At 38.7% G+C, this 20,193-nt stretch overlaps 1 protein-coding gene across 1 annotated transcript; it reads right to left on the bottom strand.

Moving 5' to 3' along the window:
* Positions 1 to 15,223: 15,223 nt before the first annotated feature.
* On the bottom strand, positions 15,224 to 17,434 carry LOC149823454 (ABC transporter G family member 1-like). Its single transcript, XM_090018338.1, has one exon. The coding sequence runs from the start codon at positions 17,432 to 17,434 to the stop codon at positions 15,224 to 15,226; it is 2,211 nt and encodes a 736-aa protein (XP_089874464.1).
* Between the last annotated feature and the right edge of the window lie 2,759 nt (positions 17,435 to 20,193).

Below are 20,193 nucleotides of genomic sequence, written 5' to 3'. Positions count from 1 at the left end.
CTGGTTAACACTCCATTAAACTCACAGATATCTGTGTGCACCAGATCCAATATTTCAGAATCTCTAACAATCGTATAAAAATGTTTCTTACATTATTTTGCTTGCACACAAATTTCACATTTTTTAGTTTTATCAATGAAATGCTCAGGAATCATTTTCAAGTTCATCATGCGTTTCACAGAATTGAAATTCACATGACCTAATCTATTATGCCACAAATCAGATGATTCTATGTTATATGTAACATTAGACAATGAATCAAATGAAACATCATTTTCTAATTTATCACTGCAAACATGTTCAACACGAAGTTTAAACAAACCATGATCAAAATACCCCTTGCCAATAAATGTTCCAAAATGTAAAATAACAACTTTATTACATTTAAAGTTAAATTCATAACCCTCTCTAACAAGACATGAACCACTTAGAATATTCCTTCTAACTACAGACACATGGTGCACTTTGTGTAAAGACAGAACTCATCCTGAAGGAAACTTCAGATCCACGTGTCCAATCCCTAACACCTTTGCAACCGGTGAATTGCCCATAGTCACGGATCTACCTAAAACAGCCTGATATGAGACAAAGACAGACTTATCAGCACAAACGTGCACATTAGCCCCAGTGTCAACCAGCCACTCAGTTGGCTTGTAAACGTGATAGATTTGTGGGTTAACAGAAACATACCCAGTACTGGTCCCAACGACCTCAGTCACCATGTTGACTTGAGGCGTTCCGTCTGTGGTCCTATGAGCTTTGGCCTTCTTGGAAGGACATTCCTTAGCCCAATGCCCAACCTACCCACAGTTCCAGCATGGTTTGTTCTTTGCCTTTTTCTGAATTTTGGCCTTAGGTTTAAATTGGTTTTTCATTGCAGATTTCAGTTTTTGTCCCTTGCCCTTAAAAGATCCGGTCATAAGGTTCACCTTAGGCAGTTCAGTTGGCATCACGATCTGTTTTTGGCTTCTATGCTCTTCTTCAATGGCTATGGCTACCATAAGATCATCCAGGGAAATCTTCCCTCTACGGTGCTTGAGAGACATACCAAAGTCTACCCAAGACTTAGGGAATTTCTCCATGATGGTCATAACTTGAAACTTCTCAGGAAGCTTCATATCAGTCTCAGCCAAACTATGGAGCAACAACAAAAACTCGTGTGCTTGCTTAGTGGCCGACTTGCCCTCTACCATCTGATATTTCAGAAACTTGGCAAAAAAGTACTTTTCAAGACCTTGGTCTTCGGTATTGTACTTCTTGTCAAGTTGATCCCATAGAGCCTTAGCAGTGGTAGACGAAGAACAGTATACATCAAGCAACATGTTGGATAAAGCCAACAGTATGCAACCACGACATATACTGTCCTTTTCTTTCCACTCTATAGCCCCAGTGACTGCAGCAGGGTCAGGGTTAGTATCAGAAACCGAAGGGCAGTCGATTTCCAAAACATTTAACAACCCTATCGTAGTGAACCAGATCTTCATGCGTTGCTGCCAATGCTTGAAATTCTGACCGGCAAACTTTTCCGGCATACCGGACATGTCCACTTTTAGTACAAAAGCGGAAGAGGTCGACATGCTTAGAATCTTCTCTAAGACTGTTGGATCATATTTCGGATCACACAGTTTCACAATCATAATAATGATATAAAGCATGATATAAATCATAATATGCAGCAGAATACAAATCACGATTTTCAGCAGATCGAAACATAAACAGGGAGCAGGCATGTCGAGTTCCACCATATACCAAAATCCAGACAACAACATACGAACAAACATATGCAAAGAATATAATAGAAACAACAAGAACATGTTTAGATTATGTAAAAGGCTAAGGCGTACGAAAGTACTCCCCTTAGAGAAGATTCGCCCCCACATACAGTGCAAGACAGGGTCCGTCGTCCTTCCCCCAGGATATAATAGCCACGACGATCAGAACGGTGCACTCCGACGGATCATCCTTCGAAAACAACCTCTTCGAACCAATGTTGCAGAACAACCCCTTTCGGGATAACTCAGGAGAGAAAGAAAGCAACAGAGAAAATAGAAAACTCGTAGAACTTCAGAAACCAGAGAGTCTGTCTCAGCATATACGTAACCCCATCCCTGACCACCCTTTTATAACCCACGAACGGTTACAAAGCGTGGAAGGGACCCGTTACGGAATCCGAGGGGACGTGACCTATAACGGATTTCGAAGGATCGAGATCCGTTACAGAATCCGAAGAGCCATAATGGGCACAAACTACGAGGAATCATGACCCGTTATCATTTCTCATAACCCGTATCCACAGAAACTTTGGGTAAAAAGGTACTTTGGTCTTGATTGGATATGGCCCTAAAGGGCCAATTACTCGAACCTAAACCCGAACCCGAGCCCGGCCCGACACGACACGACATGGCACGACACGACACGGCGTGCGCGTGCACGTGTGTGTGTGTGTGGTAGCCATCCCAACCTCTTGTTCTCAGGAACAAGTGTATGAGTTTACACGTGGCTTATAAAGCCCACAAAAAACTCATGCACAATCAATATGGGACTATTCAAAACCAAAGCCTTTTCCAAAAAGTAGAAACAACCCACGTTTCTTCTTGGAATTCTCTCTCCCTTCCTTCTTACACCTAACACAGTTGCCCTCTTTCAGCAACACATGCGGCAGAAAAAGGGAGAATGCTGCTGGAAAAGAGGGTTTCTGCCCTCTTTCAGCGGCACACGCTGCAGAGAAAAGAGACCCCTCACCTTTTGGCAACACATGTTGCGAAGAGGGTGAACCAATTACCTTTCGGCAGCACTTGAGAGAGAGAGAGAGAGAGAGAGAGAGAGAGAGAGAGAGAGAGAGAGAGAGAGAGACCTGTGTTGCCGGTGGAAGGTATGGTAGGCGATGGATTGCAGTCTAAAGAGGAAACCAGTGGTCGCTCGAGGATTCTGGCTTCGTCCTCTCAGCACCCGAACAAAGGTGAAACTCCGACGTGGGGAGCGTCCATCAGTCCTTCGCCGCGGTCACCGGGTGGGGAGAGAAGCAGGGGCGGGAGAGAGAGAGAGATCGTCCCCTAAATGGGCCTTTTTATATCGCAAATTAGCGACATAATTTTTTTGTCTCAAAATCCATTGCTACTTAGGGACAGATTAGTGATGAAAAATTTCTGTTGCGACATCCGTCACTGATTTGCGACAAATTAGTGAAAGAATTTTTTCATTGTTAATCTGTACCTCATTTGCGACAGATATGGAGACAAAAAATTTCCTTCGCGAATCCGTCGCTAAGTAGTGACATATTTTGAGACAGATTTTCTCTGTCTCTAATTCCATAACTAATTTCAATTTTTTGGATGGCTTGTTTTATCTAGCTAATCCATCGCAAATTTGTGACAAATTATTTTCATTGTAAATTTCTGTCGCTAATTAGCTTTTTTCTTGTAGTGTTAATCATTAGAATATGCATATCATCACATCATATGCAAGCAACATATCATAAACATAACATGGCCACATGCTATTCATCACAACACTATATGAAATTACAACCTCATATACATCTCATAAACACATAATGCATATAACATCATTGCAAACACACACCGAACTCTAACAAATAGTGTGTCCATCTGATTCACTTATGAAATGAAAACATGCCCAACTGATCTACTTTGAAAACTATGACATGAAAACAACAAAAGTTTCACTTTAAAACTTCATAGACAAAATTTAACAGCTAGTGTAAATTCTGTCACAACCAAAATACAATGAGTAAAAATCTATTTTTTTTTACAATAGATGCACAGATGTATTATCTAACTATAGCCACAAACCTTGCCTCAATCAGATTATGAATAAAAAAAAAATAAATAATTTACCAAAGCTAGTTTTCTGTCTTCTGAATAGACCTGTTCAATTAAGTCCCTCCGAAGAATCATAAAAAAAAAATTTACAGAACGATAAATTTTACTGTAGCTATATGAATATGTCTGGCAAAATTTTACAAAGAGATTAGGTCCAAACACCATCCCAGTTGTGAATTAAAATTCACACATCGTATCTTAGTCAAGTTCTTGGACATACTGTGTTTTATAAATTTTCTGGTTTTAGAACCATCTTCCATGATTTTTAATTCACAGTCGTAATGAATCCCTGTATAATTTTATCTTTAAAAGTTCTTCAATATATAATGTAACACATATAAACTTTTTTTCATAACTATCAGACAAATTAAAAGAAATAAAATCCACAAAACTGCACATTTGTCTGAATTCTGTTTCGACTTACTGAGGTCGTATTTCCCAATATAGATATTGAACGGGTTCAATTTTTTTCTAAGACTTTTTGTATGTGTCAGGAATGCCTCTAAAAAATTTGAGAATTTCTGGGCTCACCGTTTGGGCGTATAATAAATTTATTGAAAAGTGGTTGAAAGCAAAAAATTTTCTCAAAAATCGCCTTGAACTCTAAAAAAAACCCCCTTTTTGTAAATATTTTGCAAAAGTACAAAAAAATAGTTTTAATCTTTGTCTTCTCATAAAACTTTAGGATTTTATTCTAAAAACGCCAAAAAAAAAATGAAAAATAACACAAAAAGCCAAAAAAATCGGAAAAACTACGAAAAAAATGGGTTTGAAGCCTTTTTTAGTTAAATTTTGCCGAAAACCTCATTTTGAATCATTTTACAAAAAAATTCTTAAAAGGGGACCTCCTTTAAAAAAAAAAAGGAAATTTTTCAACGGATTCCCTCCCGCGCATTCCCTCTCTCGATTCACCATCGTCGATCTTCAACAGCCTCTTCATTCTCCTCCATCAATCCCGAATGAATTCCCCTTCAGGAAACTTCCATCCTCTCTTTAATAAGGGGAACTCTCTCTGCCTCTGGCATCAGGTTTTTCTTCTTGGAAGGCATCGAGTTCTCTGCTGATCCATTTTTTTTGGACTTGATATCCCTCACCCACCTTCATCGGCCTTCTTGATGGAGCATCCATTATCAACTCTTCTTCTGAAGCATCCATCCCTCCTCTTTCCTCTGAGCGATTCCCCTCAAGGCCGTAGAAGAAGCTTCTTCTTCTTTCAGAAGCTCTGCAGACGAAAGTTTATTCACCTTGGATTTTTGCTGGTTTTCGAATTCCCCTTATTATGTATATAACTTAATCCAATGCATGGAATATGTCTCGAATCACACAGAAGCCGTTTCCTCCAAAACAAGCATTCCTACACCGAAAGAGTGTGTCACAAATTAGAATTTATTTCAGAATAACATATCAATTATGAACATGTATATTAGATTCAACACTAATATAAATAAACGTAGGCTGATTATAAATTAATCTAACACAAGCCATAAATAAACTCATATAAATCATTTTCTCAAAAAAAGGCTCGCATAAGCCTTAATCATTATGACATACATGAATCTATTTATGAAGTTAAGTTCAACCATGCATAACGATCTTACATCTAACATAAATAATATTTAGATTATACTGTACATGAATCTCAACAGAAAACATAACAATATAAACCCCTAAAAACCATTTTTTTAAAAAAGAGGCCTTGAGTCCCCAAATTTGGTTTTTAATATCAATTTTTTTCTTTTTTGAATATTAAATTGAGCATACACCATAAATATCAACTTTAACTAGCTTTATACATTAATATCATTTTTTTTTCTTTTTTGAATATTAAATTGAGCATACACCATAAATATCAACTTTAACTAGCTTTATACATGTTGATCATATGAAATAAACAACCATCATAAATTTAGAAATATCAAACATGATTTATACAAGCAACCATCATGATTTATGGTAGTTACTAGAAATCGTTTTTGTTATAAACCCATTTAGAGTTTCATAAACCTACAAAACCAAAGGATATCAGTCTATGCATGAAGCTAGGGCTGATATCATATTAAAATACACATCTAAAATTTTATCTATCACGCACAAACAACTTGGCACTATGCACACATAAAGTCAATGTGCACCTATTTCAAAAGTCAGCTAGAATAGGAAAATTGTTGGATGGCTTCACCACCACCTCTTTCAAGCTGCAGCTCCAATGACAACCACACCACCTGAAAAGGTTTTTCCTAGGGGGCATGAATGGGGAGGAAGAAGAGGGAATAATAAAGAAAAAAAAAAGTGATGAAGAGAGTGGGATAAGCGTGATAAGAGAGATGAGAAAGATGCGATGGGTGTGTGAGAGGGTCCTTATATAGGCCCTCTCTCCCAAGCCAAGTAGGAGACTTCTACTGTCTTATTTACCTTCTCTAAAACTCCCTATAAAAAAAAACTCTCAAAACCAATGAGAGGAAAGAGAGTCTTGCATTCATTTAGGAGTCTTCCTAATTTCAAAATAGGACTCCAGATTCAAAGAGAACTCCCAATCACAAGAGGACTTCTATTGGGTTAAGAGTGTATAATCCACATGGTTTTCAAACTTTTATAAAACCTCATATAATTAATCAATTAAATATCAAAGAGAGGTGGGGACGTCTCACCCTCTTAGGGATTCTAATAGTTTGAGTCAATTCCATATGGACTTTCATAAACTAGGAGGTGCCCACATAGGGAGCGTCCCACCCTAGGATCCGATTTAATTGAATTAAGTATCCAAATTACATATCCAATTAACTCTAAATTCAGATCTAATGTACCCAAGTTAATTCACATTGGATCCCAATTAGAATTTAGATCCACTCCAAACCTAGATTTAAAACTCTAAATTAAAAGTCACACAAATATTAGACATAAAAATTTATCTTTATTTATTATAAATATTAGGAAAACTTTCTAGGTATTATATGTGGTTGCTGAAGACGAAGGAAAAAATAAACCCATTCAACAAATAAAAATTTATCAAATTCAATGAAGAAAAGAGCGTCACAAAGCCAAAAAATAGACAACAGGTAAAAAAAAGAATAAACAAAAAAAGAACGAAGCACATAGCAATTTGTGCAAAAACATATGCACTCACCATTTGAAATTCATGACGATACATGAAGAAATAGAAAGCATAAAAAATTGTAACCTATGAACTGGACACTCTATAAGAATCATCTAATTCGAGATGTTGGTTGGAGTAGAGAAAGACCATACATGACAAGCATGAAGATATATCCAAAAAAGAAGAAGAACAAATCCCACAGAAAAGAGTCATATGTAAGCATTGAAGGAGATGACTTGGAACCCTTCGATCGAGGATGAGAGTCATGTGACTTAACATTAGATGGCCTATATACACAATTATTAGTAGAATATTGAACAAACAAGTTCATATCAAAAACATGTTTTTGAATAAAGTTTGCATCACAAACAATCAAAACTGGGGCACACCACTCGAAAGCAAGCATGTAACCGTCCAAAAATTAGCCAAAACAAGCATTCAAGAAACAATGAGCGTGACAGACTGTCCATGACAAGCACACTTACAAGTCATGAGTTCTTTAGGTATCTGGACATGCATATGGACTTGTGTAAATTTATATATACATAAAAGAAGTTTGTAAGCCATCATTTCTGATGGTCGATTCATAGTTAGAGCAGAAATGTAATATTCTCAAGAGACGTTGGAAGAAGGTAATATTGGCAAAGGCTGGTTGATGGCACATATGATGTACCATCCAAAATTAAAGCCTTTGTATACCTCAAACATGAACCATTGGCCGACAATAGGCGACATCACTTCAGACATGGTATCACGCATGACTTCCTACATGTGAGTGAGCGAGTATCTGAGAGGTCCCTATAAATGACTAATGTGCAACTGATTACAGGACGATACTAGTTGAAGCGAGACTTACACTCTCCATTGTTGCACTAATTTCCTCTGCATTTTGATTATACAGATGCAACCAACCTCATTGCAGACAGTGCAAGAGATCTGATCCGTCTAGTCAGCGACAATGATCATGATGCAATATCTTAAAAAAGAAAGATGGTTTGTCAATGTCAAAATCAATATATATGTCAGATAAGTTATACGAAGAGTGAATCAGATTATATGTCATTTCGTGCATGAGTTTGGAAGGGTGGTTGTGATATCATGGAAAGTAGGATTCGATTGAATTGGAAGATAATGAACCTCACCTTTTTCACTGGGTAAAATGACTTGCCGACGCTTTGTACAGACTACCTCACTTACTTGTGATGTGCAAAACTTTTTGTTACAGTTCGGACAACCATCTAACCACGACAGAGTGTCAAGAGAGACAAAAGTGAAACAAGCACAAATCACAAAGACATAACCCCGTCATAGCAAGTTGTTCACAGCTAGAAGAGTTTAATACAATCAGAAGATATGTGTACCATGATTGCATTTGATGTAGTGAGTACTGTTTAAATTGAGACCTAGCATGTCGAGGAACAAGAAGCAGATGAGGCTGTGTTCGATGGGTTAGCGGTGGAGTTGAAAAGTGTGCTAGTTATGTTATTCATGGATGACCTACAGATTAATAGAGTAGTGTGCTATAAGGGGAAAGGAAAAACTAACAAAAGACAACTATGTAGGAGCAAAAACCATTTTTTTTTCAGCGCAACAACTTCTTGAGATGTGGGTCCACCACGATCTTGGTGTACAAAGTGTTTTTCAACGAATTTCCTGACGTGCAATTATAAACAAATATAAGCAGAACACACAATGCAATCATGGACACAAATTTGTCTGATCCTTACTAGTAGCATTTGTGACTCTAACTTGTGTGATGGTTAATATATGCAGAAAACTACTTTCTTGGAAAGAAAAAAATGCCTGATTGTCAGTGATGGACCCCTAGAGATATAGCCGAAGCTCCAATCCACAGTTCACCAGAAGAAAATTAGAATGTAAAAGCATTACAACAAACTATAAATGTGATTGAGAGGGTATTGCGCAAGGAGGTATGTGTATCCTTGAATCAGTGATTCAAAGAAGTCTTTGCCTAGTCAACTTGTTCGCATATGCTGGGTTTATGTAGTCCATGGCTAGGTGAATATCTAGTGTAACCAACATGATATATGCAAACGAAGGTGAGCATAGATGTAAGGCAAGCCAACTCAATACAGTTTTTATAACAACAAATAATCATGAAGAATAACGATTGAGAGATTACCAAAGGCTCTGTCAACTGTCTCTAGATCTGCAATACTATCCAACTGCACAATATTCTTACATGAGAGTTGATACATTGATTTTAAAGTAGTTTCTACAAAAATTGTATTATTGTGGAAGATGATTTCAGTCACCGAAGGAAAGTATGTGAACTTCACATTAGAGCTTTTGACTCTAAAGTTAGATATGCAGTACGTTTTGAACTCGTGCAATAAATGATCGAATCATTCGACTAATTGGTCAAATACAATCGCTTCGATTATACCTCCCTATAATTGTTTGAATGGAAAGTTAATTGTTTAAGATACATTTTCATGCTTACATACAAGTTCTTTTGGTGATCGAAATATGGGAGCAAAGCAGCAAACATACCTCCCCATCAACCAATATGAGTTTCATTATACTTTTCTCCTCCATGCCACTCTTGTATGGAATAATTAGTGATTTGTAAAGTATGCCACAATTGATGGTGCAGTTGTACATGTGTACACCTTTAATGAGATTAGTTTTGGGTCTTCTATATTTTGGTTTGCACCTTGGATTGCACTTCTTCGCTCATCACGTTCGATTCTTTGGTTTGCACCTACAACTCATTTTCTCTTCTCATCTTCTATCGGCTCATCGATCTACACGTATGACTCATTGATCTACAAGGTCTCTTATAAAGTGTCTCATCTGGTGTTGTGCTAATGCTCACATGATAACTATTGTTATATGCAAACTCTGCGAGAATCACGTTTGTATCCCAATTACCTTTTCAATCCAAGACACAAACTCGAAGCATATTCTTGAGAGTCTGAATGGTCCTTTCAGACTGACCATCAGTCTGAAGGTGAAAGGTTGTGCTAAACTTCAACTTTGTACACAAGGCCTGCTGAAACTGACCTCAAAATCGTGAAGTAAAATGAGTATCATGACAAGATATAATTGAAATATGTATGTCATGCAAATAAACCACTTCCTTTATATAAATATCTTTAAGACTCTCAGGGGACTGAATAACTCCGACAGGAAAGAAATGCGCAGATTTGATCAATCTATCTATTGTTACCCAAATGACATCGTGCTGACAACGAGTCTTGGGTAGCCTCACAATAAAATCTATAGTGATGTACTCCCATTTTCAATGTAGAATCTCAATAGGCTACAATAGACCACCGTTGAAGTTTTCCAATTCCTCCAAGGTTGCCCCTCCTAAGAAATCTTGGACAATTCTCTTTCCTCTTTCTGACATCTAGTGACTGTACTAAACCTCTTCCTCTTTATTTTCTAAATTTGTTTCATCCCTATTGTTTTGACTGAAAGAATCTTCTCCAGACGAAAAAGTCACCACAATTTCTGGGTGTGTAGTATCCCCCAATAGGGCTCGCAACTTCTTGGTGCCTCTGGGTTTCACACAAAATGAAAGCCTAACTTGTTGAAAACAATTAAACACCAATTTCTACCTAAGGTATCTACCTATGAAGCAGAAAATAAACATAAAAAATAGTACTTTATATATATATATATATATATATATATATATATATATATATATATATATATATATATATTCAAAGTCTTAAGAAGCTAAAGACAAATAAAACTTGATTTTTTCGGGATACTCTCCTCCAAGTGGGATAAAAAAATGGATATAAAATAAACCTTTACCTAAAGATTTCTCTGGGTCCAAACTCATCACACAAGCAACCAAATGACAAAGTAGGAACTTGGGGTGATGGAATCATGAGATTCTAGTACCAAAAAACCCAAATTCGATATGAAAACTAGAGAGTTATCAGGATTTTCTGAAATCCAATATCTGTATTCGATTTTAACACTAATTTTGGACCCCAAAAAATAAGATTCTGAAAAACTTCTAAATAGGAAAGAGAAAGTATACCAAAAATATTTCCAATGACACATTGTTCATCAAAAAGCAATCAACAGGTGCTGAGATACAACCCTAACAATGTACTTAAAATAGGAGAAAAATAGTCACTAGAGCACTTGTTTTGATTATTCTAAGCTATTTTTTGACCACCAGCACCAAAAATCTAAAAAAACAAAAAAGAAACAAATAAATGTTGGGAAGTAAGCTTTCCAACAACACCATATCACCATGATCTGATGAGCGGTCAGAGATAAATGAATTTCAAAAGACAGATTGTCCGACGACTATTATCTATAGGATAAATTTTTGTCCTAGTTTTGTGACTCAAAGACGAAGACCTTAGAGGGGTTTTCAATTCTGATAAAAAATAGAGAACTTTTAGATTTATGTCTTAGATTTTTGACAATAATAAAAACATTGTTTTTTAATGTTAGAGCTTTGAGATACAACCTAAGAAACATAAATGAGTATGCCAAAAATAATTAGAAAAGTGACTATTTTCTCATTTTTTGCATATTTTTAGAGGCCTTAGAGGAAAAATTTGAATTTACCGAAAATGAGAACTATAGGCCACTCATTTATTTTTCAACGAGTTCTAGAACACAAAAACAAGACCTATAGATAGGGAGATATGGCCTTGTCAACAATGTATGATCAAACAATAAAATGAAACAAAAACATGGATTTTGGACCTCAGATGGATTCAATATCCAAAAATAATATAAAATAAATATACTAACCTCGCAACACTGAAAATCACACAAATGTTGATTTCGAAGTCTAGACAAACAGTCCCATTGTGATTGCTATTTTGTGTATCCCTAAATTTTAAAAAACAAAAAGAAGGTTTTTCTAAAAAAAAAATTAATTAGATAAAGAATTGGATCCGAACTTGAGATTGATGGAAGTTTTGGGGCCTGATCATAAAGCTGCGCACCTTTCCTCCTCTATTGAGCAGGGATCAACCACACAAGAAGCTCAAAATCTTCAACACAGGCTTCAGCTTGTGGGTTCTCGTACCTCATATGCAGGTTCTAAAAAAATTTGACCATGATGGTGTGGAACACCACCAAGGCTTAGAAAAAATGAAGAAACGCGAACAACATATTTAGGTCAGAAAAAATTATACTTATGAAACAAATAAAATAAACATAAAAAGCAAACCAAATCTCATATCACGCTTAGGTATCCCTTTTCTACGATATGATGAGCATGGTTGAATTTGAGAAGCACTCTGGTTAGGCACGAGCTCCAAAAGAGTGTGAGATAGAGGATTTGGGTCCTAAGTTATGCTAAGTAGGCTTAGCTAGGCTACGATATTAAGTTTAGATGGGTAGAGATTTTGGCATAGTGTAGGCACAACTAGATCTCAAACTCCAAATGCGGAATAGGGGGTGAACCCTTATTTATAGTTTTTTTAGATGAATTTTTGGTGTAATTCCCACATATATGGGATCGATCCAGATTGGTTCAATGATGAGATGGCGGGATTCTATTGGTCGAAATTCAAAAAGGCTCTTTTGATTGGCTATGGAGTTTTCTAGCTTAATATCTAAGGATTAAGCAGGCTAGATAAGATTTAGGGATTTTAGGATTAGGCTAGATCCAGAGGATCCTATGTCACAGTTTTGTGAGATAGAGATAAGAAAAATGAGAGGTTTTATCTCTAAATGACATGCTCTTTTGAACCAAATGAACTGCTAATGGCATATGCTGCTAACGACACTTTAGAAGTGCTAATGATATTTTAAATTGCTAACAACACATTGGGATTTGCTAACGACAAGTTATCGTTTTTGGACCCTTATACTAATGTATGAAAAAAACTGGTAACAAAAATACATGTGTTGTTAGTAGTTCCCTAACAACACATGGATTGTCATTAGCAAAACTGGCTAAAACATGCCTGATGGGTTAACTTGTTTTAGCCATAACTTCATATTCAGATGTTCTTTTGAGGTGATTTTGATGTGTTGGAAAGCTAACATCTCCTATTTTAATTTATCTTTTACATAAAAAAACCAAATTTGATTATTTTGATGGTAAAAAATATGCTCAAATTGAGCCCTACCTGGAAAACATGATTTTTACTGGACAAGTCAAGTTATTTTGGTCATAACTTTTGTCGTCAATATCATATTTACCTGAATTTTTGGCTTGTTTGAAAGATAAACTCTACTAATTTAATTGATCATTTGTACAAAATTCTTGAGGATTCCATTTTGAAGGCAAAAAATGATATTAAAGTTAGCATAACTTTGAAATTGGTCAAAAACACTGGATTTTGGCACATGACTCATGATGTGGAATAACTCTGTCAAAATTGGAGTGCCAACAGGTTGAAATCTGGTGATCCAAATGTCAGTTCCCACTAAAAAACCATTTAAATCACATCTATAGTGTTAGATATAATAAAAAAACTAAACAAGGGGTTATGCTACAATCGATTATAGCAAATCTTGACCATATATATTTATATACACTTACACACATACACTTTTCTGTCCTGCTGCTACTAGCTTACTAAGCTTTTTGAAGGTTTTTTCATGTTTTAATTAAATTTGACCATACAAATGCCTTATACATGCTTGATTTTATAGAAATATGGATCATCCAATTTCGATACATAGGTAGGTTTTTATATGGTTTAGAAAATGATGGTATAAAATTTTCATAGATATTAAAGGCTTAAACAATCATCTTTTAATCAATAAAACATTATCCAAATGTCGTTTCCTAGCAAATTGACCAACCTTTTACGAGCGAACATGTGTTTTCAAGTTGTTTTTTGTAAATCTAATGCTGCATGTGTGTTTAACATGTCAATTTGCTAAGAAATAATACTTAGATAATGTTTTTTTATAAAAAGTATGGTTTTTATAGCTTTGAATATTTATAAAAATTGTAGACCATTCATTTTTGAATCTTATAAAAACCTACCTGCTTGTTTGAATTGAACAATTCAAGAGACCCTATAAAATCAAGCATGTGAAACACATCTGCCCCCATCAAAATCATTATTTTTTGGTATTTTCTCACATCTAACAACATAGTCGTGATCTATAGGTTTTGTTTAGTGGATAGAGGTTTTTTTGGTGATCCAAAATCAATGGCTATGAAGGCATCAATTTTTTTGGCTCATAAAAATATATTTTTCCATCAAAAAAATATGATCCATGAGTCAATTCTCATTAAATCGAGCATGTTAAACACATCTAATGGTTTAGATCTATCATAAAACACTTCAAACTATGCGGCAAAATGAGAAAATGAAGCTCAATATGTTCAATTCTCTCTCTCTCTCCCTCACACACACACACACACACACACACACATATATATATATAGTAACTAAAATATGAGCATTTCCAACACTTTTTTTGCAAATCCAAACATGTGGATGTGCTTGGCATGGTGAATTTGCTAGGAATCAACCATTGAATCATGTATTTTTATGGAAAAATATGATTTTAAAATGCTTGAATATTTATGAAGATTATGAGCCATTGATTTTAAAACCTTAAAAAAATCATATTTATGCATCGAAATCGGATGATTCAAGAGCAGATTCTTATAAATCCAAACATGTATATCACATGCGGTTAGATTCATGAGAGAAGGATAAAAAATCCATGAAAATAGCCATTCACAATTAGTTCTCATATTCTAGTGATATATATATATATATATATATATATATATATATATATATATATATATATATATATATATATATCCTGCCCCCTTTTCATTAAGTCAACATTTGAACCATACAAAAATCATAGTTTTAGGTGTTTTATGGTTAAAAAATGTTTTAATATTTTTTAAGAAATTCTAATTATTGGATAACTTATTTTTACTTTTTATATAAAAAATGAAAATGACAGATTCACTTGATTCGGTTCGATTCTGAATCAGCGGATTCTCTGATTCAAGTCCGAAACCGATACTGACAACACTCCTGGTGTAGCACATGGCACTACATTTGGTGTGAGAACGGATCTATTAAGAATCATGAGAGGGACAGAGAGAGTTTGTTGCCAAACGCCGAAACAAGACTTAACATCTCTTCTATTTGAAGAGCGTATTAGGCTCTATCTCCGTCTGAGATCAGGCGAGAGAGAGAGAGAGAGAGAGAGAGAGAGAGAGAGAGAGAGAGAGAGAGAGAGAGAGAGAGAGTCTGGGTGGCGAACCCCGGTCGAATCTCAACTCAACCAAGTTCAGCGACTCACAATCAATTGTCACTGCACCCTCTTCTTGCTTCGCTCTTGCTCACTGCCTCTTGTTCCTGCCACCGAGCATCAACGCTACGTAGAACAACCCCCTATACAAGAACCCCCAGGCCAGAGTGACCAAGACGCAGCTCCACTTGCCCAGCTGCGTCGCCTGCTGCTGCCTCAAAACGTCCGGCCCCGTCATCATGCATGTCGTCTCGGTCACGTTCACCCCGATCTTCTTGCTGAGCACCCCAAGGAACGCCCCCACCATGTCCGCGTCCACCATCCCCCCGAACGGCGTGTCGTCGAATATCTGCGCCCCTCTCTGGAAACATTTCTCGTGGTCTCCACCGAACTCCCCCCTCATCGCCCCCTCGTACGGGTACTTCACCAGAGACAGGTAGTGGAACCATATCCAGTAGTCCCTGATCCGGTCCCTGGAGATGAAGAAGCCACTGAAGAGCAGGAAGTGGGCGAGGGCCGCAACCGCGACGACGTAGGCCATCATCACGTTCGAGATGGCCCCCGAGATGAAGGTCACGAACCCGCTCCCAGTCCACAAGCAGGAGAAGACGAGGGCGAGGTAGAAGAAGAAGCCCGAGACCCCGCCCTGCAGCCCCACGCTCGGGAACGTGGTCGCAGCGAATGCCACAGAGAGGACGAAGAGAGAGGGCACGCCCGCAATGGCGTTGGAGACGACGTAGGAGGAACGGCGGTACGCGTTGTAGGCGGTCTCCCGCATGAAGATGTACCTCTCCTGGATGAACACCGGGATGGCGTCGCCGCAGGTGTAGTAGACGGTCGAGATCGCGTAGACGAAGAAAGCCAGGCGCTCCTTTACCCCCTTGGGAGATGCATCGAGCTGCCAGAACACCGTAGCGATGACGAAGCCGGTCACCCCGATGATGGCCAGCCGGGTGAAGAAGACCTCCGGCGTGCGCGTCGTGTTCATCGCGGCGCGCCGCGTCAGGATCAAGACCTCTGCCCAGAAGGGGTTGACGAACGCGGGCATGACCGGCCGCCCTTCGCCACCGCCCCACTTCGCGGCGGTGCCGGAAACGAGCTTTCCGCGGGAGATGCTCGCGGAGATGGCGTCCATGAGCGTGGGTTCTGGCCGGGGAGAGTCCAGTGGAGATCTCGGGTTGCGGATGGTCTGCCAGGAAGTGTGGAAGTCGGCCAGGCGCTTGATCCCACCAGGTGTGCCCTCGAGGTCGCGTATGAGATCCAGGGCGAACTCCGTCAGGTCTCCATTGGCCGGCGGCGGGCGGCCGAACTCTGAGAAGAAGGCGGGCATGTTCACCGGGGAGCCGCTGTAGACGGTGTTGCCGCGGGAGAGGAAGATCATGCGATCAAGAAGGCCTACCATACGGTAGCTCGGCTGGTGGATGGACATGATGACGATGCTGCCGCTGCGGGCGATTCCCTGGAGGACCTTGACCACCATGAAGGCGCTGGTGGAGTCGAGGCCGGAGGTTGGCTCGTCCAGGAACAGCAGGATCGGGTCGTGTATGATGTCGATGCCGATGGAGACGCGGCGCCTCTCACCACCCGAGACGCCCCGGTGGCCCTCGTCCCCTATGATCGTCTTCGCCGCGCGGCGCAGCCCCAGCTGGTCGATCAGGGACTGCACCCGCTCCCGCTTCTTCGACTTGGAGAGGGCGCGGGCGAGGCGGAACTCGGCGGAGAAAGTGAGGGTCTCCTCCACTGTGAGCATGGGGAAGAGGAGGTCGTCCTGCATCACGTAGGCCGATATGGACCTCATGAGCCGCCCGTCCAGCGCCTCCCCATTGAGCGTCACGCTCCCCTGGAGACTCCCCTTCGCGATCCGGTTCGCCAGCGCGTCGATCAGCGTCGATTTCCCCGACCCGCTCGCTCCCAGCACGGCTAGGATCTCCCCGTCCCGGGCCTCCCCCGATATCCGGTTCAGCAGCGTCTTCATCTCGGAGACGGCTCCTCCTCCGATTCCGGTTCTCAGGCAGGACAAGGCGACTTTCCGGCGAATCCGGACATTATAAGTAATATTGGTGAAGCAGAGGACGAAGGGCAGGGGCGGCAGACGCTCCGAGCCCATCTCGATGCCCTCATCCCGGGACGGCGATGCAGATGTCTCGGCCGTTGCATTTGCTGTGTCTCCGACTCGTTTCAGTAACTCTCCTAATCTCGGAACGTGGACGAACGGCTGAACATTGTCGCTGGATTTCTGACCGGTATCCGGCTGCTTGTTGCGGATCGGTCTCTCTGCAAAATGGCGTCCGATGTTCGACATGATTGAAGGAAACCGATACGAGTTGATGGATGCAATTCGACTCGCCGATTTTCTTGGGGGATTTGTTTGCGATTAAGGATCGGCGAATCGGATGGGTTGTGCAACGAGGCCTCCTTTTATACCTCACCGGGCTAAAGTGTTCATGTGCACGGGATGAGCGCATTATATGGACGGCCTTCTGTTCTGTGGGTTAGTTTGCATTTGTACCTTGTTCATGAGCGTCGAATGAGCACCATGATGTGGAAGTTCAGTTGGGACAATCTTTCCATCTTGAAACTGTAATCGGGTCCCATTTAGATCTAGGTCGAACATGTCCTAAAACCGTTGGATATGGACTTAGACCTAAGTTCAAAGAATCCTACTCACTCCATATATTCACATATAAGATTGCCTAGTTGGATTAGGATTTTTGTTGGGTCATCAATGAACTTGGCTTTGGAATTCCTTACAATATTATCGAAATGATTATCTTATTGGGTCGATATTAGGGGTGTTAATAGGTCAGGTTTGATCCAGACCCAACCCGTACCAAACCCTATAAGGTCAGGGTTTGGTGATAAACAAGGAGGTCCAATTAGAATCTGGGTCAGATTCAAATGATCTGATTAATACATAGAGCTGGGTATGGTTTGTGAAATTTCATTCTAGACCTGGGTCCAACTCAGGGCATGATCCGCAAATTTTTAATGTTAAAAATATAAAAAACAGTAGTTTACTGGGTAAAGTCTGGGTCTGGTTTATGTAATCCTTATAGATTTCGAGCATTAAAATCAATGGCTCATATTCTTTATAAATATTTCAAAAATCATATTTTTTCAACGAAAATACACAATCCAGTGGTTGATTCCTAGCAACATCATGCTAAGCACATCCACATGGTTGGATTTGCAAAAAAAGTGTTGGAAATGCTCATATTTTGGTTCTCATATTCTAGTGATTATATATATATATATATATATATATATATATATATATATATATATATATATATATATATATATATATATAAAGTTCAAAACAATAAAATTTAAACTCTAAACCTACTGGCAAAGCTCAACCTAGCACATTTACAAAATAAATAATTGTTTCAAACTTGTAAGCAGTAGGATTAAAACTTTAAACTTATTGCTTGCAGGCCAAACATTTCAACATCTGCATTTTATAATATAAAATATATGTAACTATATTTCTTATTAGTAAACGAGCCTATATGAGCTGAGCGAAGAATAACATTGGTTGTTCATGCTCAACCGCGGCTCATCTGGTTTCCCTGCCCTACCCTACAACACCCAATTGGACCTTAATTCCATGGATTCGCAGGTGTTTTGGCTTGTCTGAGGATCTCAAATCCCCTGTTTGAGTCAGGATTGGATCAATGAGTAGGACCCATGCTTTGATCCACGTGTCCGACGATCTCCTCAGAGATCCGCGGCTTTCAAATGCACCCAGGGGGTTTGAAGCCAGGATCCATTTATGATTCATCTCTTGAATGGATTCAGATGCCCGTAATAAGATTTGGATCTTTGGATCAAGTAGCATGTTATTTTGAAAATAACTTGAGTGATATTGTCACTACTCTCTATATCACATCCGCACCCAAATCCACCAAGGCTCTGGGCTAATATTCATTCGATTTTAATATAATAGACAGGTGCGCAGCACATGCTTTTGCCATTTTTAAACCAACCGTCCAATGGCATTACAAATTTTGTAGCATATTTCAAAATTTGGAAATTTATATTGATCATGCTCTAACATTTTCATTTTTTGGGAAACCTTTTTGTCAATAAAAACAAGAGAAAACTAAATTTTTTAATAATCACATGAGAAATTAAGTGATGAAATAGGCTATTATGGGTCCAGTTTGTATCGTGTACCCGATCCGACCCAAACTTGAATTCTCGGGTATGGGCATGGAAAGTGCCAACCTGAATAATATTAGGGTAGACCCAACCCAAGCAATATTCTGGCCGGATTTGGGTCATGATGACTTTTTCCAGCTATTTGACCTGGCCTGGCTTTTTTGTCGGGTACCCAACCTGACCCGAATATTGTATATGTATTTTTAATAAAAATAAATTCCTAAAATTATGCAGCTTCGGGTTTGGGATTCTGTTTTTGTGACCCAAAAAAACCCGAACCTGAACTGAAACCCCGTTATTAGTTTATATGGGCAGGTCCGGGTCAACCCTGACCCAACCCGTTGACAAACCTATACCAACTCCACAAGCTGTTTGGGAGCTCTTTTTGGCTTTCAGAAGGATTTGGCATCTCACCAAATTGGAGTTGGCTCAAACAAGTATGACTTTTTGGAGTAAAGACAATCAAAGTTTAAGCAAAATATTGGGTTTTAAGAGTCATGAACAAGTTGGATTTTTCCATGTCTTTGGTGATTTTTGTTTACTCTTGATTATTTAACCTTTTATCGATAAAAAAATATTACAAAGTGTTCATTTTCTTTCTTTCGATAAAAAAAACGAGTAAGAAGGGTTGTGCATAGCATGTATATCAAATTAAAAGCTTTGAAAAATTATATGAAGAGAGTGAAAATATTAAAATTTTGCTAGTTTCTTTAGTTGCATGAGTAGAACTAGCCGTATTAGACCTTAATTTTAGTAGTTGTATAATTTCTTGAAAAAAAAAGAGCGAAAATAATCTCCAATAAAAGGATTTTCATCAAGTAAATAAAACCAATTTTCTATATAAAAAGAGATGATTAAAAAACCACGAATCCCTTTCCATAAAAAAACCACAAAATG

This window comes from Nuphar pumila, chromosome 10 (genome assembly GCF_984573655.1).
Source record: "Nuphar pumila chromosome 10, dmNupPumi1.hap1.1, whole genome shotgun sequence".
NCBI classification, from domain to species: domain Eukaryota; kingdom Viridiplantae; phylum Streptophyta; class Magnoliopsida; order Nymphaeales; family Nymphaeaceae; genus Nuphar; species Nuphar pumila.
Note: the sequence above shows the minus strand (reverse complement) of the source record. Positions and strands in the feature narration are given on the sequence as shown.